Source organism: Bidens hawaiensis, unplaced genomic scaffold (assembly GCF_021521415.1).
Source record: "Bidens hawaiensis isolate Kalapana, Puna unplaced genomic scaffold, B.hawaiensis_p1.1 tig00023096_1, whole genome shotgun sequence".
Classification (NCBI taxonomy): domain Eukaryota; kingdom Viridiplantae; phylum Streptophyta; class Magnoliopsida; order Asterales; family Asteraceae; genus Bidens; species Bidens hawaiensis.
The window spans coordinates 1-26,226 of NW_027493619.1; the positions used below are offsets into that span (position 1 = coordinate 1).

A 26,226-nucleotide genomic window follows, 5' to 3' on the forward strand; every position below is an offset into this window, starting at 1 on the left:
AGGGGGGGGGGAAAAGGGAGGGGGGGGAGGATTCGACTATAGGCTGGTGTGTTCCAACAATGACTACTGATGGAACCAAACAGCTCAAATGCCACGCCATACCGCCCGGTGAGGTTTTCGTGCAGAAATTTACCGAGTCACGAGCGCCTGAACTCGACTCACTCTACTCGACAGTTGCTAGCCGGTTGAACGATGATTTTAGGTCTCAGAGAAATAAGAGGAGGAGAACTACTGGTTTTGACAACCGGGCTTCGAAAACTAGATTTAGAAATAATAATAAAAAGCAAAAAGTGGGAATTCTGAACCAAGCAAAAAGTGATGAAAGTTTGGAAAAAAATGTTAATAGGGATCAGCCTCGTCACATTAGGCGCAAAAAGGAGCTTAATAAGAATCTTGAAACTGGATTCTGCGTGTCAGGTGATGGGACGAAGAGGCTTCGAACGCATGTTTGGCATGCGAAACGGTTTACAATGACTAAACGTTGGGGGTTTCATCTTCCTCTTGGTTTGCATGGAAGGTAATGAAAATGCTGTCTGGCCAAATATATACATATTAATTGTCATTCAAATGTTAGTTATATCATGTAAAGAAGATGTGACAAAATGGATTGGGTCGGGTTGGCTTGTAAACGTACTGAATGAAGCAGGTTCATGTTTGTTCGTCAAATTTTACTGAACAAACGATTGAACATGAACAGTTAAATGAACAGGGGTTTCTTGTTCGTGTTCGTTTCTAAAGAAAATGAATGTGTTCATGTTTGTTTGTTAGTAGTATAAACGAATGGTTCGCTAATGTAAAGGATCGAGTGTAATTGAACATAGATGAACGTAAATGAAAAACTTCAAGCAACATGAGCAAACGTTCATGAATATAAATGAATGAACAAGACATGTGTTAACAAGACATGTGTTCATGTTCATTCGTTTAACTAAATGAACACAAACTCTTGTTCATGTTTGTTCATTCATTAAATATATGCGAACACACATGAACTTCCCATTGAACGGTTCACTGAATGTTTGGTTCGTTTACAGGCCTAGACGAGACATCTAGTTGAAACGAATCAGTGTGTTGAATACTTGATTGAATGTAATCACAAAAAGTATAATATTTCAATAATAATGTTGTTTTTTTTAAATAAATCATTAGGAAGTTTTATGCATTAAAATTACACTTTGGGCGACTTCCGACCCATCTGTCTCCTGACACATTTCCTTTTAGCTAATATTGTATATTTACCTAATATAACCAAATTGGCCCGTTTGTAACTTATGTTTTGCTTAATGTAGCGGTAAAGGCTCAAGAGCACTTCTAAAATGGATAAAAAACGGAACTGTTGTTCATGATGCAAGTTATTACAATGCGGTTCAACTGCAAGGTTCACAGGTCATGTTTTTATTTATTTATTTTTCTTGAGTGTGAAACCTCACATAACTATATGTATATTTGATTATTTTTTATATCATTTTCGCTTTAATTGTTGTTTTGTCTTCTTGCAGGATTCCTTATTGTCGATTTTAAGCACCGTAATGTCACCTTTTTCCTCATCAGATACTGAAAATGTACTTTCTGGTGGTGTTTATTCTTCTTCAATGGTGGGTGGGCTATATGTATACATGTATATTAAATTATTAATACAAATCTGTCTGCTGACTATTTTGTAGTCTTTTGTTAATCTATGTTGTTACTTTTGCAGCTTCATCATGCCGGAGCAAACAGTTCACGCACAATTGCACCGGTTATTTATATGTGGAGACCTGTTCAGCAGTCAACGAATGCTGAGTCAGTATGTGATCGAACCAGCGAGTTAAGACAGTTATGGATATGGATACATGCTGCTGCATTGACTGAGGGTTACAATGCTCTGAAAAGTATTTGTGAGAGTCAGGGTAAGGTAGAATTTGTGTTCTTCGTTAATTATTTGAGGTTTTTTTTATCGTAAGAGGCACCTATTGTTTTAAGGTTTTTTTCCCCTAATTTACTTAGTTTGCCAACTTTGATAACTAAAACTACATTTTCTTAGTAAACTGAATTAGGAGATTCCGCACCCTTTTAAGCCTTTTCTGTTTGACCCAATTGACTCGTTAGAGAAAAAACAACTCGAATCGACCCATTTGTAAGTAAATGTGTCAAAATTTTCAGTTTAATAGGTTAAACGTAATGGTAAGTTTTGCTCACAAAACAGTTGCAAAAGTAAATTATAAATTAGAGTTAGTTATACAAATAGTGTTAAGACTCCGATTATGCTATAAATTAGAGCTAGTTATTTTATGTAATTAACTATTATAGCTATTAGTATTGTATTATTAGAGTTCGTTTTTTTCTTCTTTTTTTTTATTTCTGTGTAAGGTTTCTTTTCTGTATATACATGGTAATCTCTTCGGTTAAATATCAATTCCATTTACACAGGTGAGATGCATTTCACTTGAGGGGCAATTTGGAACTTTGGAAGTAATGGGTTCAAAAGCATCTCAGCTTCTTCAAAAAATATTACATTCAGTTAGCAGGTTCAACATCCTATATTCCAATGTTTTCATCTGGTATTTATTATTTAATTGCGATAGTTTCTTAACGTCGTTGTTGATTATGCAGCACGTCTGAGAAATCTTCATTTTTGAAGAAGTGTTCATCAGTTGGAGCTGTTGATGAACACACCCCTTGTTTTGGAATAGTTCCTCTTATAGTTAAGGATCCTCGTAGTTTGACTAATGAAAAGACGGAGTTTGACCAGAGTTATACAGATTTGTGGGATGCTGAAAAAGGGTTGTACTGTCCAGTAGAAGAAAGTGTTCTTTGTTTGGAAAAACATCATCAACGTCTTGTGTCGTTTTGTTTAACCGACACCCATTCGGTTGACGTTAATGCTTCAACCGGGATACATTCTTCAAGAGTTTGCCCTATTATTCTTTTGAGAAGCAATAATTTAATGGATTCAGTTACAAGGTAACTTAACAGAATTTTCACAAGGCTACTTTATTCAAATATCCAAAAATTCAACTGCATTGTTTCAGGTGGACTGTTGTACTTCCTTTGAGCTGGGTCAAAGCATTTTGGGTTCCTCTTGTCTCGCTTGGTGCTCGGGCTATTGGTTTGAGGGAGCGATCTTGGGTTGCTTGTGAAGTAAGTTACATATTTGACCAGTTAAATACAATGTATAACCCGAGTTGACCCGTTAAATACAAAGTATAACCCAAGTTGACCGGTAAAGTAAAACCGAGTTGACCCGTTAAATACAGGTATCACCTGAGTTGACTCGTTAAATACAAACATAACCCAAGTTGACTCGTTAAATACAAGTATAGTTAAATACAAGTGCAACCCCGTGTTAATCCGCTAAATACAAGTGTAACCCATGTTGACCCGTTTAGTAGAAAGTACTATAACCCAAGTTGACCCGTTAAGTACAAAGTATAACCCGAGTTGACCCATTAAGTACAAAGTATAACCCAAGTTGACCTGTTTACCACAAAATTGCTGACAAAGGGTTTTTCGGGTTGGGTTAATCAGGTTTCGAGTATCCTAGAAAAAAAACACAAAAAGTTAAAAACTACAACGCTAAAATTAAAACAACACATTCTTCTTTGCTTATAACACAAATAATCAAATAATAAACTAACCTAACTTGATAAAACAATTCAAAAGAAGAGTAAAACTAACTCGAACCATAATCCTATTCAATTGGGCGTGTTTGGTTGTTCGATTACCGTTGCTATTAGTAATAAACGGAAAACATAAATTAATAATAAGGCAATCGATCCATAATAGTTCGAATGACAACAGTCGATTAGAGCTAGATTCTGATAACTTTAGTGGCTAAGACTTAGCCAATTATACATAAAAAATATATTTAATTTCGAAGCTAGAAGTTTATTCGGGTTTTTCGGGTTGACCCAAATCTTATAAATAAACCCGAGAACCAACCCAAATTACTTCGGTTCGGGTTAGTCTTTTCTCGGGTTCGGGTTCTTCGAATCGGGTTCGGGTACGAGTTTTTTCTGGTTGGGTTTCGGGTAAAAGTGACAGCGCTGTACTTTAAAATTTAAAAGTTTTAACAATTTTTAAAACTTACATTTGCAGGCGGGGATACCAAACTTTCCATCTGAGTTTCCCGAATGTGACTCCTACTCTTCTTTAATGGAAGCTGAGGTGGCAGCCATGGATAGAGAAGCAGCTCTTCGTCCTGCTTCTGTAAAACCGTTTAGCAATCCCATTCCACCTCCATGGAATTGCGTTCGTCTTGCTTTCGAAACGAGTCAAATATGTTCTAATGAATCAGATGCGGTTGCAGAGCTGGCATTATCAGACAACGATACTGTCGTAGCAAGGTCATCAAGAATGTTGTCTGGCTTCTTGAATATTATAAACGGTGATCGTTTACCTATTTTCCCACATTTTTCTGATAAGAACACGTGCTTGTCGACAATCATGAAGGATGAGAAAATACTCGATCATGACCTGAATATAGATAGTTTCCTGGGAAACCGATGTAGAAAGGTGTGTTTTGTTAGAGTTATTCTTCGCACGTTTAAAGAAGGCGCTATTGAGGATGGAGCTGTTATTTGTGCACCCCGTTTGGATGATATTATCCTTTGGATTTCAGGGTAAGTTTTTTAACTTCTTTGGATTTCATGACAAAAACCTTTATATCATTAAGTCTAGTTTATGTTAATAAAACGATTTATGATGTTTTATAAATTCATGTTAATAAAACTTTGTTAGGCTACATATGCTATGTGTCATTTCATATTTGAGTGTAATGTCTCCTTTGCCCCTAACGAGATGATATGCGGTGAATTAATGCAGTTCAAACCACAAGTGTGAACTTCAAGTACCGCAGTCATCAGTATCAACTTACTTTGTGAAACAAGATTCTGGTAAATGGGAATATCAAGTGCCTGAAGATCCCACAGCCGAGGAATCTAATAGGTGGCCAGTTGGTTTTGTCACTTCCGGATTTGTTCATGGAAGGTTAGTATAATTATGTCAACCCTTTGTACCATATATATGTATTGTGTATTTGACTTATTTGGTCAAGTATACATCGCGGATTACATATCTTTTTAGCATAACTGATTATGCATCTTAAACACTAAATATGGAGGATGGTTGCTGTTTTATTGATTTCATTGACTCTAATTATGACTTCTGTTGACTTGCAGCAACAAGCCATCAACAGGAGGTCTCTGTGATGCGGTGTTGCTTGGTCGTCTTAGACATGAGCAGTGGAGTTCGGTGCCTTTGAAGCAAAGGAAGAAGGAAATATACGTTCTAACGAGAAATTTAAGATCAACGGCTTATAGACTTGCACTCGCCACGATTGTTCTTGAACACCGACAAGAAGATTTTGATTACATTTGAAATCAGAGTCCGGTTTTCTTTTTCAAGTGTTTTTATAAGTAAGTTCAATAGGGTTATTTATTTTCGCTTTTTTTCTTGTTTAAGCCAAATTGGCCTATTATGTGGTCGTGACCGAACCAGTCAAAACTGGTTTGGTTTTAGATATGTTGAAAGTTGTAAGCTATTTTTTGTTTGGTTCTATGTAAACTGTTATGTTTGATTATCTATTCTAGTAGCCAAGTTAGAAAATCAAATACAACGAGAGTTAACGTCAATTCGTTTATTGTTCGTAGTGTAAATTCCATTGGAGTTGAACCCAGCTGAACTCTTGTGTAACTAACAAAGGCTTACAAAGACAACCAATTTTTCAATGCAAATAATAAACTCAAAACAAAATATTTCCGCTAATAGTAATAATAATATATTATAAGAAAGAAAGAAAGAAAGAAATTGCGTACCCAACATGAAGGGGATTATTATTTCCTTGAACATTGAAAGCAGGAACCGGTACGGTGCTCGGGTGTCTTAACCTGTCGTTAGCTTTCATTTCACTTGACTTCACAGCATGGTAAGCTCTTTCCAACGTGAAAGTCTTGGTCGGAAACCCACAACAAGCGGTTTGCAACAACACTGCGATTGCCAAGATCATCATCGCAGCAGCAGCAGACATTCTTTGTTTGTTTGTTTGTTTGTCAGATGATGAATTAATTGTATATTTGTGAAAGAAAGGAGATTTATTTATAGTGATATCGGAGCATAAAGTGGCAGCCGGCTGTGTGGGGAAGATAGATCGATTCTTGATTCCACCATTGTGTTTTGCTCTGCTAGTTCCACCATTGTCTTGTCGATTCTTTATTCCACCATTTGTTAAAGACAGAAGAGAATAAAGGTTTAGCATTATAATATTCACAAATTTGGTCCCTCGTATAGTCGTATGTATATTTTGAAAAGATACTTAAAACTACCTTTAGCATTATTCAAATATAACATGTCAGTTTAATAAAATAAATATGCCATTTATTTTGTTATTAGGTTGTTATCTGGAAAACTAGACTATCAATATTAATGGTCCGTATGATGCACCACCTGTTTGTGTAAATGCCTCAATGAAATTATGTGACAGGTAAACACAACACACCTGGTCTAGGGTTTCCATTTAAGTTTTAGCAGCCCAAATATAATCGATCTATATTATGCACTGCACACCACCTGTTTGTATAAACGCCTCAATGAAATTTGTGCTCACCCGGGTTTTATTTATTATCATGGGAAGCAGTTTGGGGTATAATTTGTGCTCAAGAATAAATAAAAGGTTTAATGCCCCTCACCATAGAGGGCCATTGTAGGTTGGGGCTTCAAATAAAGCATGTTTGAACTTGATTCTTAAGTTAAAAATATGAATTTCAAAATGCAAAATTAGGTTGGATTTATATCAGCCTGCGAATAATGCTAATACTTTTGACTTACTTAACATAAGGTGTGGTTTGTATAGAACCTGAATTGTGTAAAAGATTTTATTGAGCATCAGATTTGAACTTCAAAGTTGACATATTTGACCTTAAAAGTCAAAAGGGTTGTGCTGCTGAAACATGATTTATAGTCATGCAAGTTTTGTATGGGGCTTAAGTAAAGCATGTATAAGCTTGTGTTTGTCTTTCTAGAAGCAAGACAACGCAACCAGCAAGAAGAGGTCTTAAGGGTACACAAGCCTAACCACTAGAACTATCAGCACTCGCCAAACTTCAACCTCTTTTGACACCCATGGCTTTGTGCTGGAATTGACCATCCTTGTCTTCCATTTGCAGACCCAACAACTGAGACTGGATCATTAGGTTTAAGCAACTGATTCATAACTTCTGTTCAACATAAGGATAGGGAGTTAGACTTGTTACCCTTAATAGTTTTAGTTGGACACCTCAACTTATTTGCCAACTGTTCATCCACAAGATTACGTGTGGAACCAGAAGATCTGTAATGATTTAGTTCCAATATTACCCACAACTTGTCATTGCACCAGAAGCATTTATGGGCAGGGGTAAATTTGTCATTGCACCAGAAGCACGGTGAGGTTCTCGTGCACAAGTTCACCGAATCACGAGCGCCTGAACTCTATTCACTCTACTCGACAGTTGCTAGCCGGTTGACCAACGATTTTAGGTCTCAGAGATATAAGAGGAGAACTACTAGTTTTGATAACAGGACTTCTAAAACTAGATTTAGAAATAATAATAGAAAGCGAAAAGTGGGAATTCTGAATAATCTTGAAAGTGGATTCCGTGTGTCAGGTGATGGGATGAAGAGGCTTCGAACGCATGTTTGGCATGCAAAACGTTATACAATTGATTAAATGTTGGGGTTTGCATCTTCCTCTTGGTTCGCATGGCAGGTAATGAAAATTTTATTTATTTGCCCAAATATATACATGTTAATTGTCATTCAAATGTTAATTATATCATGTAAAGAAGATGTGACAAAAGTGGGTCGGGCTGGCTTGTAAACGAACTGAATGAAGCAGGTTCATGCTTGTTTGTTAAATTTTACTGAACAAACGATTGAACATGAACAGTTAAATGAACAGGGGTTTCTTGTTTGTGATCATTTTTAAAGAAAATGAATGTGTTCATGTTTGTTTGTTAGTAGTATAAATGAATTGTTCGCGAACGTAAAGGAGCGAGCATAATTGAACATAGATTAATGAAAATGAAAAACTTAAGACAAACGTACCTGTAATGTGCCTGAAAATTTTAATGAATATATTGACGAACATAAATGAATGTAAATGACCCAACATGAGCAAACATTCATGAACATAAATGAATGAACAAGACAAGTGTTCATGTTCATTCGTTTAACTAAATGAACACAAAATCTTGTTCATGTTTGTTCATTTATTAAATATACTGATGCACTTTCGACTAGCCATCAAATGGCTCAAGAACACAATGATTTCATTCAAACGATTCAAACCGAATGATTCGGTTAGCAAGCTTAAAGCTTACAAATTCTATATTAAAAAACAATCAACCCCTAAACAATAGACCTAACAAGCCTATTTATAAATAAAAATAAACATTTGAGATTGCCGGCCGGTCCGACTTAATGAACCGGATGCTCCTGCATCATATACGAACACACATGAACTTCCCGTTGAACGGTTCACCGGATGCTTGGTTCGTTTATAGGCCTAGATGAGACACCTAGTTGAAACGGATCAGTTTAGGTTGACCCGTCAGTGTGTTGAATACTAAAGTGAATGTAATCACAAAAAGTATAATATTTCGATAATAATCTTGTTTTCTATTATTATTTTTAATAAATAAGTCATTAGGAAGTTTTATGCATTAAAATTACACTTTGGGCGACTTCCGACCAGTCTGTCTCCTGGCACATATCCTTTTAGCTAATATTGTATATATATATTATCTAGCTTCATTATGCATGAACTAATGTCTTATGAAAATGTTTACAAGTGGAAGAACAAGGCTCAGAAGATGATGGACCTCCACAAGGATGGGATACCAAATGTCAGTCTGAAGTCAAATTTGAAAATAGACCTTGATCAGGTTCTATACAGAACTCTTTTATTCAACTGGTTTCACTTTTTTCGGTTTAGTTTTTGGCTTTTTTAAATGTTAACTTAAGTATATAATATTACATGATAATATTAGATACAGAAGGAAAACAAGTAGACTTAGACGACTTGGAAACCAGCTAAAAATTCAACATGTTTCTGATCACAATGATGTCCATGTTGCTTCTCCTTCAACTCCTGCAGTTTAGTCCTTGGATGTAGTTCAGTACTCGGATACAGGAGTTTTTTTATTCACAAGAAACCTTCAAAACGTTTTGTAAGCTTTCCTTTTATGCGGTACTTTAAATTTGAACTTTGTATTGAAATTATATTTTTTTTAGTTTTATTTTTAATTTTTAGCACACCACAAAGCCATTTGCCGGTTTTTCTTCGCTTGGATTCGTATGAAAGGAATGGCATGCGCATAAGGTAACAATATCCATTTTTCTGTTTGTTATTAGCTTAATGATAACACTTTGAGAAAAAAACTTATATTAATTATTTGTATTGTTATAATAGGGTGTCATTGAAGGTTGGAAGTATTTAAAGAAAAGTGGTTTTGGTTAATATTCATAGACTAAAGGTCACAGGATGCATTTTTGCTGTCAGTTCATAATATGTAGATAAACTCATGACTGAAATTTCATGTGTTTGAAAAGTCCAGAAATATATTTCTTCAATATCTAAGATCCAAAAGTAGTTTCAAATACAGTTTTTTCGATGTTTATATTTCTCAACCCGTGTGTCACACGGGCATATAGACTAGTTATTAATAGTTGAATAGCTGAATATGTTACTCCTCAAATAAAACGACTACTTACTACCTTCTCTCCCGCCCGCCTGCCTGCCTGCCTGCCTGCCTACTGTTTGGCCGAATGTATTCATGTGAATTGTGACAAAATGGTTTGGTTGGGTTGGGTTGGGTTGGCTTGTAAACGAACCGAACGAATGCAAACGATTGAACACGAACAGTTAACCGAATGGGGTTTTCTTGTCCGTGTTTGTTTCTTCAATATCTAAGATCCAAAAGGTTCACAGGTCTTTTTTTTTCCGTATATTTCTGTCTTGTGTGTAAACCTTCATATGATTATATGTATATTTGATTATTTTCCATATCAATAGCTCTAATCGTTATTTTTTCCTATTCTAGTATTCCGTATTGGCAGTTCTAAGCACTGTAATGTCACCTTTTTCTTCATCGGATACTGAAAATGTACTTTCTGGTGGTATTTATGCTTCTTCAATGGTAGGTGGTTGTTTGTAATTTGTATAGACATATATTCATAAGACATTAATCTGTATGTTTACTATATTAAAGTATTTTGGTAATCTATACATTCATATCCGTACTGTAGCTTCATCATGCTGGAGCAATCAATTCACGGCCAATTGCACCGGTTATTTACATGTGGAGAGCTATTCAGCAGTCAACGGATGCTGAGTCAGCATGTGATCGAGCCAGTGAGTCAAGACAGTTATGGATATGGATGCATGCTGCTGCTTTAACTGAAGGTTGCAATGCTCTGAAAAGTGCTTGTGAGACACAGGGTAAGGTAGAATTTGAATTCTTCATTAATTCTATGAAATATTGAGATACTCTGTTTTTATTATGGGTGGCTTTATTACGGGTCAAATCGGGTCAAAGGGGATTGACCCAAAACACCTTTTGTTCTAGTTATTTTTATTCATGTATATTAGCTAGTTTGTCAACTTTGATTACCAAAATTACATTCTTTTAGTAAACTAAATTAGGAGATCCCGAACTCTTTTCTGCTTTTTTATTTTACTTGATTGACCTGTTAGATAAAAACAACACGAACCGACACATTTATAAGTAAATGTGTCAAAATTTCTCATATATTTTTTGAAGGTTGATGTCATTATCATGTATTGGTATTTCAGTTCGTCAATTATAAGAGTTAATTACATAAATGGTCCTTGCGGTATTCATCTTAATAAGTTACTATTAATAATAAATTCCTTTTTGTAATTAGTTAAAAGGGCACAACGGTCACTTTTCTTAAACAAAGTTAGTGTTAGACCTGATCCGACACGTAATATCCTGACGTTGTACTACCTACCATCATCATATTCAAACATGTAATTGCATTGTTTGTTTGCAGCAGAACATGTGGAATTTCCTAACGAACATCTTTTGTCCGAACAGTTGATTAAAGAAGATGTTGATGAAGTTGAAGGGTCATAAAACTGTAGTTTTATTGAAATATGTTGATTAAAAAAAACAACAATATTACTTGTAAAAAATGAACTTTTATTGATCATATATGTTGGTTAATAACATAACATGAAAAGCAACATATATATAAAAGTAGTACCACAAGTGCTCTGGTATTCGGACAACCGTGACACGAATGGCAACCGACCCAAACCTCATTGCTTCCGGTATCAATTTGGACATGATATTCCTTCGGAGGTGAACCCAGTCGAACTTTTGTAAAATAAATCCTGCAAATTAAAACAACCAATTTAATTTTCAATACAAATAATAATAATAATAATATATTATAAGAAAGAAAGAAAGAAAGAAATTGCGTACCCAACATGAAGGGGATTATTATTTCCTTGAACATTGAAACCAGGAACGGTGCTCGGGTGTCTTAACCCGTCACTAGCTTTCATTTCACTTAACTTCACAGCATGGTAAGCTCTTTCCAACGTGAAAGTCTTGGTCGGAAACCCAAAACAAGCAGTTTGCAACAACACTGCGATTGCCAAGATCATCATCATCATCATCGCAGCAGACATTCTTTGTTTGTTTGTTTGTTTCTCAGATGATGAATTAATTGTATATTTGTGAAAGAAAAGAGATTTATTTATAAAGACATCGGAGCATAAGGTGGCATAATACCTCATATTCGTCTTTCTTTCTTTCTTTGGTTCTAAAAAAACAAATATTTTGTTAGACGGAGGGTGTGCAAGAGGACATTACCCGATGATCGAATTATGAGGATTAATAGACCGGCTGTGTGGGGAAGATAGATCGATTCTTGATTCCACCATTGTGTTTTGCTCTGCTAATTCCTCTGGACCGGTGGCAATCGGATGGTTGGCGGTTGTTGTTTTCTTGTAGAAATCAGAGTATAAATATACAAGATATAAAAAATTTGAAAATGTCACCAGAATCTTTTACTTTAATGTGAAGATGAAATTTTGAAATGAAATTTTAAAACCTAAAAGTAAACACTTCAATGGTTTAATGGATAAATCTGACAATTCCTCTTATCAATGATTCATTTCATTGGAATAATTAATACTTACACCCCTACCAAGAACAACAAACATCGGGTATCGGGCCAACATGGTTTTTCATGCAATAATACCCGACGACTGATTACATAAAATTTCAGGACCGGCATTCCATATTGTACTTTAGGGTCGGGTCGGGTTAGGCCCTTTTCGGTCCGGGTAATATCGGGTCGGACCCGAATATGCACACCCATAGTATATCAATCATTGATTCGCCGATTATACCTCATATTCTTCTTTCTTGTCATGAACGGTTAGTAAGATATTTATTTACATATTGAATTATAATTGATTATGTTATTATGCACACATAAACCTACTTCAAAACTGTTTGATGAAATGCTTGAACATAAACCTACTTCCAATGTTTTCATCTAGTATTTATTATTTAATTGTGATAGTTTCTTAACGTTGTTGTTGATCATGCAGCACGTCTGAGAAATCTTCATTTTTGAAGAAGTGCTCATCAGTTGATGAACACACCCCTTGTTTTGGAATAGTTCCTCTTATAGTTAAGGATCCTCGTGGTTTGACTAATGAAAAGACGGAGTTTGACCAGAGTTATACAGATTTGTGGGATGCTGAAAAAGGGTTGTACTGTCCAGTAGAAGAAAGTGTTCTTTGTATGGAAAAACATCATCAACGTCTTGTGTCGTTTTGTTTAACCGACACCCATTCGGTTGACGTTAATGCTTCAACCGGGATACATTCTTCAAGAGTTTGCCCTATTATTCTTTTGAGAAGGAATAACTTAATGGATTCAGTTACAAGGTAATTTAACAGAATTTTCACAAGGCTACTTTATTCAAATATCCGAGATCCAAAAATTCTAACTGCATTGTTTCAGGTGGACTATTGTACTTCCTTTGAGCTGGGTCAAAGCATTTTGGGTTCCTCTTGTCTCGCTTGGTGCTCGGGCTATTGGTTTGAGAGAGCGATCTTGGGTTGCTTGTGAAGTAAGTTACATATTTGAGCAGTTAAATACAATGTATAACCTGAGTTGACCCGTTAAATACAAAGTATAACCCAAGTTGACCGGTTAAATAAAGTATAACCGATTTGACCCATTAAATACATGTATATCCTGAGTTGACTCGTTAAATACAAATATAACCCAAGTTGACTCGTCAAATACAAGTATAGCTAGATACGAGTGCAACCCCGTGTTGATCCGTTAAATACAAGTGTAACCCATGTTGACCCGTTTAGTACAAAGTACTATAACCCGAGTTGACCTGTTAAGTACAATGTATAACCCGAGTTAACCCGTTAAGTACAAAGTATAACCCGAGTTGACCCGTTAAGTACAAAGTATAACCCGAGTTGACCTGTTTACCAATAAACAGTCAAAATTTCCACGACTACCCGGTAACAATTTTTAAAACTTACATTTGCAGGCGGGGATACCAAATTTTCCATCTGAGTTTCCCGAATGTGATTCTTATTCTTCATTAATGGAAGCTGAGGCGGCAGCCATGGATAAAGAAGCAGCTCTTCGTTCTGCTTCTGTAAAACCATTTAGCAATCCCGTTCCACCTCCAAGGATGAGAAAATACTCGATCATGACCTGAAAGTAGATTGTTTCCTGGGAAACCCATGTAGAAAGTAATAGTTTTTATAGATTGAGTGAATATAAAGATCCTAAGTTTTTTTAAAGTTGAAATAAAATAATAAATTAAAACGGATAAAAACAGAATACATTAAAATATCCAATGAATATTTACAATTTTTGAAAAGACTAATTACTTTAAAAGTAATAGTTTACTTAAAAACGTAAAATATGGTTTGTAATTTTTAAATTTTTATTATTGTAAATCTGTGATCGTAAATTAATAACAACAAATATATGCTTATCAACGAAAATGGAAATTTATATTCTCATATAATCAATGTCAATCTAAATTGAAATTTAAAAGTGTTTCAATGTTGTTCAATATCATTATTTTTTTCATATACCAAGAAATATTTTTTTGTTTTCTTTCATCTATAATCTATACATTTAGTCAAATACATTCTCACAATCTTGAAATGGTAACTTGTCCTCATAGTTGGCAAAATATGTAAATCGTGTATAAGTTGTTCAACATATTTAGGTAAAGTGTCATATTAGGTTTCTAAGTGTTTTTAAAGTTGATATATAACAATGCATAAAAAACGAAACAAACATAATGTACTAAGGTTTGAAAAAAAAAAGTTAGAACTCCTTGGAAAGAGTGAACACGTAACATAAGTTTATTATTTCTTAAAATGAAAGTTTGAATTTTGTAATATACTTTTGTTTGAAATGAAAAGTTGATCAAAAGTAGATCTATCTTTTTTAAAGTTGAATTTTGTTAATATACTTTTGTTTGAAATGAAAAGATGATCAAAAGTAGATCTACCTTTTTTAAAATTGGATTTTTTTTAATATATTTTAGTTTGAAATGAAATGTTGATCAAAAGTAGATCTCCCTTTTTGAAAGTTGGAGTTTTTTAATATATTTTAGTTTGAAGTGAAAAGTTGATGAAAAGTAGATCTCTCTTTTTAAAAGTTGAGAGAAAATAAGATCTTTTAGTTTGAAATGAAAAGTTGATCAAAAGTAAATCTACCTTTTTTAAAATTGGATTTTTTTTAATATATTCTACTTTGAAATGCAAAGCTGATCAAAAGTAGATCTCCTTTTTTGAAAGTCGAACTTTTTTAATATATTTTAGTTTGAAATGAAAAGTTGATGAAAAGTAGATCTCCTTTTTTTAAAGTTGAGAGAAAATAAGATCTTTTAGTTTGAAATGAAAAGTTGATCAAAAGTAGATCTACCTTTTTTAAAGTTGAAAGAAAATAAAACATTAAAAAAGGAACAAAAAGATTGTATTCAAATTTGTAAAGATTTGTAAAGAATATTTACAGTTTTTTAAAAGAGTGAACACTTTAAAAATGGTTTTGTTTGTCAAAATAAAAGTTTGTATTTTTAAAATATATGATATGTAAATCTTTGATTACAGGTTATAATAACAACAAACATATACTTTTAAACGAAAATGGAAAACGTATATCATAATTTACTTAGTCTGAATGTTGATTGGAATATGAAATACTCAAAATGTTTGACAAATTTCAGCTTTTTTTTCATATAGTGTTTTATAGTTTGAAATGATAAATTTATAAACCTATTTAGGTAAGGTCAATATTACCTTTTTACTGTGTGGAATTTGAAAATATGTCAGTCTTATTTAACATCATAGTTTTTTTTTCATATAGCATAAATATTTTCATGTTTTCTTTCACTTATAATCTCTATATGTAGTCAAACAACATGCTCACAATTTTAAAAACTTTAAATTGTCCTTATACTTGACAAATATGGATTGTTTATAGATTGAAATTAAAAGTTGATCAACATATTTAGCTAAAGTTACATATTAGCTTTGTACCATATTTTTAAAGTTGAAAGAATAAATGTTGATCTAAATATTTAGCATTTAAAGAAAATACATCATAAAAAGGATAAAACCAAAAATAATAACCTTTTTAAACACTATTAAAAGTTATTGGAAATTTGAAATATTGCATATATAAAAATGATAATCAAATTCTTAATTCATAAAAAATTATTTTTTAAGGAACATTTAGAATTTTAAAAATAACAATACATCATATACATCATAAGAGGATAAAATAAAAAAATAATAACTTTTTTAAAGAATAAATGTTGATCTAAATATTAAGCACTTAAAGAAAATACATGATAAAAAAGATAAAACCAAAAATAATAACCTTTTTAAACATGATTAAAAGTTGTTGGAAATTTGAAATATTGCATATATAAAAATGATAATCAAATTCTTAATTCTTAAAATATTATTTTTTAAGGAACATTTAGAATTTTAAAAATAAAAATACATCATATACATCATAAGAGAATAAAACAAAAAAATAATAACTTTTTTAAAGAATAAATGTTGATCTAAATATTAAGCATTTAAAGAAAATACATGATAAAAAGGATAAAACCAAAAATAATAACCTTTTTAAACATTATTAAAAGTTGTTGGAAATTTGAAATATTACATATATAAAAATGATAATCAAATTCTTAATTCTTAAAAAAACATTTTTTTAAGAAACATTTAGAATTTTAAATATAACAATACATCATATACATCATAAGAGGATAAAACAAAAAAATAATAACCTTTTTAAACAATAAATGTTGATCTAAATATTAAGCATTTAAAGAAAATACATCATAAAAATGATAAAACCAAAAATAATAACCTTTTTAAACACTGTTAAAAGTTTTTGGAAATTGGAAATATTGCATATATAAAAATTATAATCAAATTCTTAATTCTTAAAAAATTTTATTTTTCAAGAACATTTAGAATTTTAAAAATAAGAATAAGAATACATCATATACATCATAAGAGGATAAAACAAAAAAATAATAATCTTTTTAAACAATAAATGTTGATCTAATTATTTAGCATTTAAAGAAAAATTAAAGTTTTTCAAACGTATAATTTTAATTCATTTATATTTTTATGTTTTTGTTTTTTAAATATATAATATGTAAATCTTTTATTATAAATTAAAAATTATCAATTAAACTAAACAAACAAATACTTTTAAAGAGAAATGTAAATTTGAGTATACCTTCACACCTTAAATCATATGAGAAATTTATTAATCTGATTCTTGATTGAAGAAACATACTGTAATCTGTAAACATATGCAAAAACGATTTTGTTTAAAATACGTAACTAATATAATAAATCAAACTTTCATAACACATACTATAAAGAAGATAACTTACTATTTGAAGAAATTGAATTAAATAAAATGATATTCAAGTCCATCAATCCAGAATCCAGCTAAGTTGATGTGTACTTGCAAAACATTGAAAAGAAATTTGGAAAGTAATTTGAATTAATAAATATCTGAAATTAAAAATTAAATTAATAAATTATATATATTATTTAAACAGCAAAACAGTACCTGTTCATCGTCATCTTTAATCTTCAATGTTGAGAATACGCCAAAAAAATATGGTACAATAATGCAAGCCAAAATGATCAATTAAATAAATCTAACTCTTATTTTTCATAATATAAATAATAAAAAAATTAAAAAATTAACAACACATACCTTGCAAAACATAATATTGATTCCAGCAAAGCCAACATGGAGGGGATTATTATATCTTTGAACATTGAAACCAAGAACCGGTACGGTGCTCGGGTGTCTTAACCCGTCCATAGCTTTCATTTCACTTAACTTCACAGCATGGTTAGCTCTTTCTAACGTGAAAGTCTTGGTCGGAAACCCACAACAAGCGGTTTGCAACAACACTGCGATTGCCAAGATCATCATCGCAGCAGCAGCATGCATTCTTTGATTGTTTGTTTCTCAGATGATGAATTAATTGTATATTTGTGAAAGAAAGGAGATTTATTTATAAAGACAACGGAGCATGAAGTGGCATAATACCTCATATTCGTCTTTCTTTCTTTATTTGGTTCTAAAAAAACAAAGATTTTTCCTTTTATTTTTTTATGAATTTTTGATTCTTCCATTCCATCAATGGGTAAGGGGGGTTTCTGATTTACCGTATTTTGTTAGACGGAGGGTGTGCAAGAGGACATTACCCGATGATCGAATTATGAGGATTAATAGACCGGCTGTGTGGGGAAGATAGATCGATTCTTGATTCCACCATTGTGTTTTGCTCTGCTAATTCCTCTGGACCGGTGGCAATCGGATGGTTGGCGGTTGTTGTTTTCTTGTAGAAATCAGAGTATAAATATACAAGATATAAAAAATTTGAAAATGTCACCAGAATCTTTTACTTTAATGTGAAGATGAAATTTTGAAATGAAATTTTAAAACCTAAAAGTAAACACTTCAATGGTTTAATGGATAAATCTGACAATTCCTCTTATCAATGATTCATTTCATTGGAATAATTAATACTTACACCCCTACCAAGAACAACAAACATCGGGTATCGGGCCAACATGGTTTTTCATGCAATAATACCCGACGGCCGATTACATAAAATTTCAGGACCGTCATTCCATATTGTACTTTAGGGTCGGGTCGGGTCAGTTTAGCCCCTTTTCGGTCCGGGTAATATCGGGTCGGACCCGAATATGCACACCCATAGTGTATCAATCATTGATTTGCCGATTATACCTCATATTTGTATCATCCGAACAATACCAACAATAACCACAGACTTCACCTATATTTATGTTAACTCTATTATAACATAACATAAATATTAAATATTAAAAAAAGACAAATAAAGTTTACCTCATTCAGAGATATCTCAGCTATGTTAACAAATTTGCTCCTTACAACATATTCATCAAAGAGGGATAAAAACATTCCAGATAACCTAGATGATTGGGTAGAACATGATGAACCAGCAGAGTTTTGAAGAAGGCTGATAAATATTGATAAATTTAGTGAGTAAAATACAAAATCTGCAAAATCAGATTATATTGTAATATGAATCTTTAATAATAAATGTATAAAACCTGTTTCGAAATAAAGTAATTTCAACAATGTCAGAATTCACAAATAGCTTTGAAACATTAAAACAGTTGTTCACATAACCAAAGCGTCCAAAGTACTTCAATGTGCCAAACTGGAGTACAACACCAATAACACCATTTTCATTTCTGTTATGCCAGTGCCCTAAAACATAATCAGCATAACATCTGGAAAAATAATTTGTGGATTTAAATATAAAAAGTTAAAGTACATAGAAATATAATAATTGTACAATATAAAATCTGTTTACCTAAAGCTTGATTATCGTGAACAGTTTTTTCAATGATATCCTTAAAATCTGTTAAACATAATCCATGTACTGACCAGAGAAATCAAAACATGAGAACATATCACTGTCAACAAAAATCCCAAGCTTGTTTTGATTGTTCACATATTTGTACTTTGAGTCATTCAAACCAATTGTAGGCCTCACAATGAAATAACAGTCTACAAAAGTAAAATTAAAGAAGTGTAAATAAGATTTAATCAAACAATTATTTTGTGATTTTAAAAATACTTCAAACATAATCTAAAAACAAATAAGAAATCAACATATGATATAAATTGTGCAAAGTAGAAGTAATATTGAGTATAGAAAGAATATAATATTACAAATAAGCTGATTCATTAATAATATCTAACAATTATTTATTAATTTTAATCATAAATTAAAAAAGTTGGAACACAAAATAGGTTATACTCTATTGAATAAAAATGGAAATCTACAAAATACAAATAATTTTAATTCAAGTATAATTTGACAAATATTCCTAAAATTACTTAAATTTACATACTAATTTTATAACATATGTTCAAATATAATACTAACATAATGAAGAAAAACATAAAGTGTAAACAACTATTAAAAAATTAGTATAAACAATCAAGACAAGTGTAAGGCCCCGTTACCGGTAACCCTACTGTCGTGTCGGATTTACTCATAAACACAGTTCTTCAAATCAGAGTTTATTAAAACTTTTCGCGGAATATAAAACGTCAATCATTTGTTACAAAACATTAAATCTTTTCCTTGATACCATAACACCAAAACTTTATATTTAAAACATCTTTACTTCTTTCTTCAGATGCCAGCCGTTCAATCCATGCCATGTGCCATCCTCATGCTAACTCTATAATCAGCTCAACTCTATAATCAGCTCACCTGCGTGCATACTAAAAGTCAGCTACGCTGAGTGAGTTCTAGTTAATCACATAATCATACAATACATTCTTGCATTTCATACTTTCTTACCTTCATACTTTTATACATTCATATATTCATACTTTTATTCATTCATACTTCTATACATTCATGTATTCATGCTTTTATTCTTTCATACTTCTATACATTCATGTATTCATACTTTTATTCTTTCATACTTCTATACATTCATATATTCATACGTTTTAAAGAGCCTTTCGCCCTATAACCTCACAGATATTATAAGGGTCTGGTCCCTAACATCACAGATATTATAAGGGTCTGGTCCCTAACATCACAGATATTATAAGGGTCTGGTCCCTAACATCACAGATATTATAAGGGTCTGGTCCCTAACGTCACAGATATTATAAGGGTCTGGTCCCTAACGTCACAGATATTATAAGGGTCTGGTCCCTAACATCACAGATATTATAAGGGTCTGGTCCCTAACGTCACAGATATTATAAGGGTCTGGTCCCTAACGTCACAGATATTATAAGGGTCTGGTCCCTAACATCACAGATATTATAAGGGTCTGGTCCCTAACCTCACAGATATTATAAGGGTCTGGTCCCTAACCTCACAGATATTATAAGGGTCTGGTCCCTAACATCACAGATATTATAAGGGTCTGGTCCCTTGTTTTCGAATATTAGAAGGGTTCGATTCCCTCTTCGTCACCATACAACCATACATCATACCTCGAGTATTAGTAGGGCTCGGTACCCTTTTCGTAACCATACATTATCATTTCTTTCTTCTATTATCTCTATCATGTTCATACACATAAACATACATATCATACTTACCTTACACATAGTGTTACAACCTGACAGTACGTGCAATATCCGAAGATCGTTCACGTACCATCAAGCAATCATTCCTATATATCATATCATTCACATAAGGCATACACTTATCTCTTAGGATAAGCGTATTAACAAACATATCGAGTATGCACACAGCCCCGAAAACATAACACATAAATGGGGCTAGAAACTCACCTGAATACTGCTTCTTTTTCTGATAGTTATAAATCCCTTCTTTAACTGAGCTCGGCTAACTGTACAAGTTACACGTATCAATACTCGCCTGACCTAATCTGGTGGCCTAGTATTAGCTTACTTTAACTTATCGCTTTATAATTTATTTTCTAATCAAACTTGGCTTTAGGCGAAGTTAACCCTTCGGGCGAACTTAGCTTCAGGCGAAGTTAAACCTCAGGCGAACTTGGCTTCAGGCGAAGTTAAACCTTACGCGAACTTGGCTTCAGGCGAAGTTAAACCTTAGGCGAACTTGGCTTCAGGCGAAGTTAAACCTTAGGCGAACTTGGCTTCAGGCGAAGTTAAACCTTAGGCGAACTTGGCTTCAGGCGAAGTTATCCTTAGGCGAACTTGGCTTCAGGCGAAGTTATCCTTAGGCGAACTTGGCCGTAGGCGAAGTTACGCTTGAAGGCGAAGTTCATCAAGCGAACTTAATCTTGCAGGCGAAGTTATCGCGCTGCAGATCTGTTTTGCCCATAAATCCTTCGTTTCTTAGCCAAATAACTCGATTTTGGTACCCACGGAATCGTATGATCAGCGCCTACAAACCCCAACCATCAAATCGGCCTAAAATCGACGTTTTAGGGGTCCGATTTGGGCAGTAAGGTTTCGGGTCCGGTTAACCCGTCAAATCCTAACCATTTTCAGTAATATTAGCTTTGCGGGATTAGTTCTTACCTTACCAACTCAGATCTATCAACAAATCTCGGGTCTCGGCTTCGAATCTTGATCGGTTAGAATGTGTGTGTTTTGAGTGTGTATGGAGTGTGTGTTGGGGAGTTGGTGAGAAATGAGATATTTTGGGATTTTGGGGGTATTTATATCCCTAAAATCCCATTCTCATTTAACCCATCTCAATTAACCCAAGTCCACAACCCACATCCATTACCCAACACTAGCCCGACCCATACCAACTCCTATTATATTATTTATTTCCTGATAACCCGAGTAAACTTTCCATCTATTAATAAGTAATATAACTAATATTACCTTAGAAATTTCGGGATGTTACAAGTCTTCCCTCCTTAAAGAGGTTTCGTCCCCGAAACCTAACTTATTCCCTATAAAAGGAAAACTTCTTACATTTATACGTTTTAAAGAATTGCTTTCGCTTTCTGAGTTACCCTTCCTACTTCCGACTTTACAGCCATCGAATGGTGGTCATGTGTTTTAGCTATTTAAGGTAGCTTGTCCATGAAGCCCTCGATGTGCCAAGTCTCATTTCAATCTTCAAGAGGCTTTGTCTTATATCATATTAATGCTAAAGCCTAAGTCGACACTCTATCACAACACAACAATTTTATCATGACTAATTTGCATTCAAACAATTCGTACCATAATTAATAAACACCAGTCTAAACTTCAACATAAAACAACACGCATCGAGTCATTAATAAGTTACACATAGATTTAATACTTATGGCTAGCATCTAGCCTTCTTGAACGGCTTCTTCAAGCATACGGAGGAATCTGTTAAACCCCAAGCACTCTTCTCTCCTTCATGTCCTCCCTTTGGCTTCTTGCAATCCCTTGCTAGGTGTCCACGTCCTCCACAGTTGTGACACCTATGGTAATCATTACATTCCCAAGAGGAATGTCCTGTTCTTCCACACCTGTAGCAAACACCTAATCCTTTTCTGCACTCTCCGGGGTGTCTCTTCCCACATTTTTCACAAGCAGTGAACCCCTCTTGCCTTGCCTTCTTTTTGCGTGGATCCACCTCATTGGCTTCCTCTGGTTCTGGGGTTGGGTTCTTTTTCTTCTTTTCCCCCACCGTTCTTGCTCCCCCACAATCCCTAGCTAAGTGACCCGACTTACCACACTTATAACATTTCTGGTCCTCGGTGCAATCACGAGTTATGTGTCCCTTCTTCCCACATCGGTAGCACTGATTTGGACCAGCCTTGCATTCTCCTAGGTGCATCTTCCCGCACACTTTGCATGTTTCCCTTTCCGCGACCTTTGGTATCTTCTTCCCCGCATACTCCACGACATCTACAGATCCTTTGGTTCCTTTCGCTCCTCCCCTATAATCATCACCCTTCTTTCCGTCTCCTCCTGCCTTCTCAGTGGCCCTTGCATGGTTTTCGGCAGACTTGTCAGTACGAAATTTCTTCTCTGCAGCAGCTACAGCGTAAGAAATGGCAAATTGAGTAACAGGATCCAGCTGATACCCTTCATTGCTGCTTGGTCCTTGCAAAGTTTCACTTTTATCCTTTTTCGTGGTAGTAACTAGTTCTTCAGAAGGTTCTCGGACAACGCGTATTCCAAGAGGACGTCCAGTGTGACCTCCCTTACCAACAAACCTTTTTGCTCGAGCCATTAGTATTCTAAGGGAAAACACAAACATCATCACTCAAGGAACTATCTAGTACAAGGATAGCAAGGCTAACAGGTAATAACAGTGGCCAGCTGTGACTAGCTGATCACATTGCTTTCCGTGTCCTATACACTTCCCTTTATGAGTCTATTTGTGCTGATTCTACTTAAGCAGTTAGTCAAATCAAACAATCAATTATTCCTATCCCTATCGTTCACATATCCTTTCTTTCTCTTTAACATATATCATTTAATCATACACTTTACCTTTACTGATCTTGCTTGAGCGACACATGGCATTCTTGAACTGACATCTTCTTTCCTTTCTTACTTAAATCCCATTTTCTGTTCGAGTCTAAGCATGTAGGATGCTTAAATCTCTCGAACTTATGCTCTGATACCAACTTGTAAGGCCCCGTTACCGGTAACCCTACTGTCGTGTCGGATTTACTCATAAACACAGTTCTTCAAATCAGAGTTTATTAAAACTTTTCGCGGAATATAAAACGTCAATCATTTGTTACAAAACATTAAATCTTTTCCTTGATACCATAACACCAAAACTTTATATTTAAAACATCTTTACTTCTTTCTTCAGATGCCAGCCGTTCAATCCATGCCATGTGCCATCCTCATGCTAACTCTATAATCAGCTCAACTCTATAATCAGCTCACCTGCGTGCATACTAAAAGTCAGCTACGCTGAGTGAGTTCTAGTTAATCACATAATCATACAATACATTCTTGCATTTCATACTTTCTTACCTTCATACTTTTATACATTCATATATTCATACTTTTATTCATTCATACTTCTATACATTCATGTATTCATGCTTTTATTCTTTCATACTTCTATACATTCATGTATTCATACTTTTATTCTTTCATACTTCTATACATTCATATATTCATACGTTTTAAAGAGCCTTTCGCCCTATAACCTCACAGATATTATAAGGGTCTGGTCCCTAACATCACAGATATTATAAGGGTCTGGTCCCTAACATCACAGATATTATAAGGGTCTGGTCCCTAACATCACAGATATTATAAGGGTCTGGTCCCTAACATCACAGATATTATAAGGGTCTGGTCCCTAACGTCACAGATATTATAAGGGTCTGGTCCCTAACATCACAGATATTATAAGGGTCTGGTCCCTAACGTCACAGATATTATAAGGGTCTGGTCCCTAACGTCACAGATATTATAAGGGTCTGGTCCCTAACATCACAGATATTATAAGGGTCTGGTCCCTAACCTCACAGATATTATAAGGGTCTGGTCCCTAACCTCACAGATATTATAAGGGTCTGGTCCCTAACATCACAGATATTATAAGGGTCTGGTCCCTTGTTTTCGAATATTAGAAGGGTTCGATTCCCTCTTCGTCACCATACAACCATACATCATACCTCGAGTATTAGTAGGGCTCGGTACCCTTTTCGTAACCATACATTATCATTTCTTTCTTCTATTATCTCTATCATGTTCATACACATAAACATACATATCATACTTACCTTACACATAGTGTTACAACCTGACAGTACGTGCAATATCCGAAGATCGTTCACGTACCATCAAGCAATCATTCCTATATATCATATCATTCACATAAGGCATACACTTATCTCTTAGGATAAGCGTATTAACAAACATATCGAGTATGCACACAGCCCCGAAAACATAACACATAAATGGGGCTAGAAACTCACCTGAATACTGCTTCTTTTTCTGATAGTTGTAAATCCCTTCTTTAACTGAGCTCGGCTAACTGTACAAGTTACACGTATCAATACTCGCCTGACCTAATCTGGTGGCCTAGTATTAGCTTACTTTAACTTATCGCTTTATAATTTATTTTCTAATCAAACTTGGCTTTAGGCGAAGTTAACCCTTCGGGCGAACTTAGCTTCAGGCGAAGTTAAACCTCAGGCGAACTTGGCTTCAGGCGAAGTTAAACCTTACGCGAACTTGGCTTCAGGCGAAGTTAAACCTTAGGCGAACTTGGCTTCAGGCGAAGTTAAACCTTAGGCGAACTTGGCTTCAGGCGAAGTTAAACCTTAGGCGAACTTGGCTTCAGGCGAAGTTATCCTTAGGCGAACTTGGCTTCAGGCGAAGTTATCCTTAGGCGAACTTGGCCGTAGGCGAAGTTACGCTTGAAGGCGAAGTTCATCAAGCGAACTTAATCTTGCAGGCGAAGTTATCGCGCTGCAGATCTGTTTTGCCCATAAATCCTTCGTTTCTTAGCCAAATAACTCGATTTTGGTACCCACGGAATCGTATGATCAGCGCCTACAAACCCCAACCATCAAATCGGCCTAAAATCGACGTTTTAGGGGTCCGATTTGGGCAGTAAGGTTTCGGGTCCGGTTAACCCGTCAAATCCTAACCATTTTCAGTAATATTAGCTTTGCGGGATTAGTTCTTACCTTACCAACTCAGATCTATCAACAAATCTCGGGTCTCGGCTTCGAATCTTGATCGGTTAGAATGTGTGTGTTTTGAGTGTGTATGGAGTGTGTGTTGGGGAGTTGGTGAGAAATGAGATATTTTGGGATTTTGGGGGTATTTATATCCCTAAAATCCCATTCTCATTTAACCCATCTCAATTAACCCAAGTCCACAACCCACATCCATTACCCAACACTAGCCCGACCCATACCAACTCCTATTATATTATTTATTTCCTGATAACCCGAGTAAACTTTCCATCTATTAATAAGTAATATAACTAATATTACCTTAGAAATTTCGGGATGTTACAACAAGTATAGTAAATGTTATCAATATTTACTAAAAAATTATAATATAAATTCAAAACTAATATAATAACAAATAAGAAATCAACATATGATAACAACTGTGCAAAGTAAAATTAATATTGTTGACTATAAAAATAAAAGAATAGTAAAAATAACCGGATTAATGAAGAAGACTTTCA

General features: G+C 34.2%; 2 protein-coding genes and 1 long non-coding RNA gene across 3 annotated transcripts; all 3 read left to right on the top strand.

Annotated features, from left to right (window-relative positions):
* The first annotated feature begins 59 nt into the window (after positions 1 to 59).
* Positions 60 to 5,686, top strand: LOC143566960 (ribonucleases P/MRP protein subunit POP1-like). The gene is made up of 10 exons (XM_077053502.1): positions 60 to 517; positions 1,290 to 1,386; positions 1,500 to 1,595; positions 1,697 to 1,894; positions 2,410 to 2,507; positions 2,593 to 2,943; positions 3,012 to 3,120; positions 4,078 to 4,601; positions 4,804 to 4,968; positions 5,160 to 5,686. Exons 1-10 carry the CDS (start codon positions 60 to 62, stop codon positions 5,356 to 5,358), a joined length of 2,295 nt encoding a protein of 764 aa, XP_076909617.1. The 3' UTR covers positions 5,359 to 5,686.
* Positions 5,687 to 8,784: 3,098 nt separating this feature from the next.
* Positions 8,785 to 9,597, top strand: LOC143566961 (uncharacterized). Its single transcript, XR_013141318.1, has 4 exons — positions 8,785 to 8,900; positions 9,006 to 9,185; positions 9,269 to 9,337; positions 9,428 to 9,597. It is a non-coding gene; the product is annotated as an uncharacterized LOC143566961 (long non-coding RNA).
* Positions 9,598 to 10,088: 491 nt separating this feature from the next.
* LOC143566962 (ribonucleases P/MRP protein subunit POP1-like) lies at positions 10,089 to 13,746 on the top strand. The gene is made up of 6 exons (XM_077053503.1): positions 10,089 to 10,154; positions 10,264 to 10,456; positions 11,032 to 11,107; positions 12,605 to 12,946; positions 13,023 to 13,131; positions 13,573 to 13,746. The coding sequence occupies exons 1-6, from the start codon at positions 10,089 to 10,091 to the stop codon at positions 13,744 to 13,746; spliced, it is 960 nt and encodes a 319-aa protein (XP_076909618.1).
* The last annotated feature ends 12,480 nt before the right edge of the window (positions 13,747 to 26,226 follow it).

Bases quoted from the DNA above. Each gene is read 5' to 3' on its own strand.
- LOC143566960 (XM_077053502.1), top strand. From the start codon at position 60: ATGACTACTGATGGAACCAAACAGCTCAAATGCCACGCCATACCGCCC. The intron at 518-1,289 runs GTAATGAAAATG...TGCTTAATGTAG, and splicing joins CCTCTTGGTTTGCATGGAAG to CGGTAAAGGCTCAAGAGCAC. The intron at 2,944-3,011 runs GTAACTTAACAG...GCATTGTTTCAG, and splicing joins TTAATGGATTCAGTTACAAG to GTGGACTGTTGTACTTCCTT.
- LOC143566962 (XM_077053503.1), top strand. From the start codon at position 10,089: ATGTCACCTTTTTCTTCATCGGATACTGAAAATGTACTTTCTGGTGGT. The intron at 10,155-10,263 runs GTAGGTGGTTGT...TCCGTACTGTAG, and splicing joins GTATTTATGCTTCTTCAATG to CTTCATCATGCTGGAGCAAT. The intron at 11,108-12,604 runs GTCATAAAACTG...TTGATCATGCAG, and splicing joins GATGTTGATGAAGTTGAAGG to CACGTCTGAGAAATCTTCAT.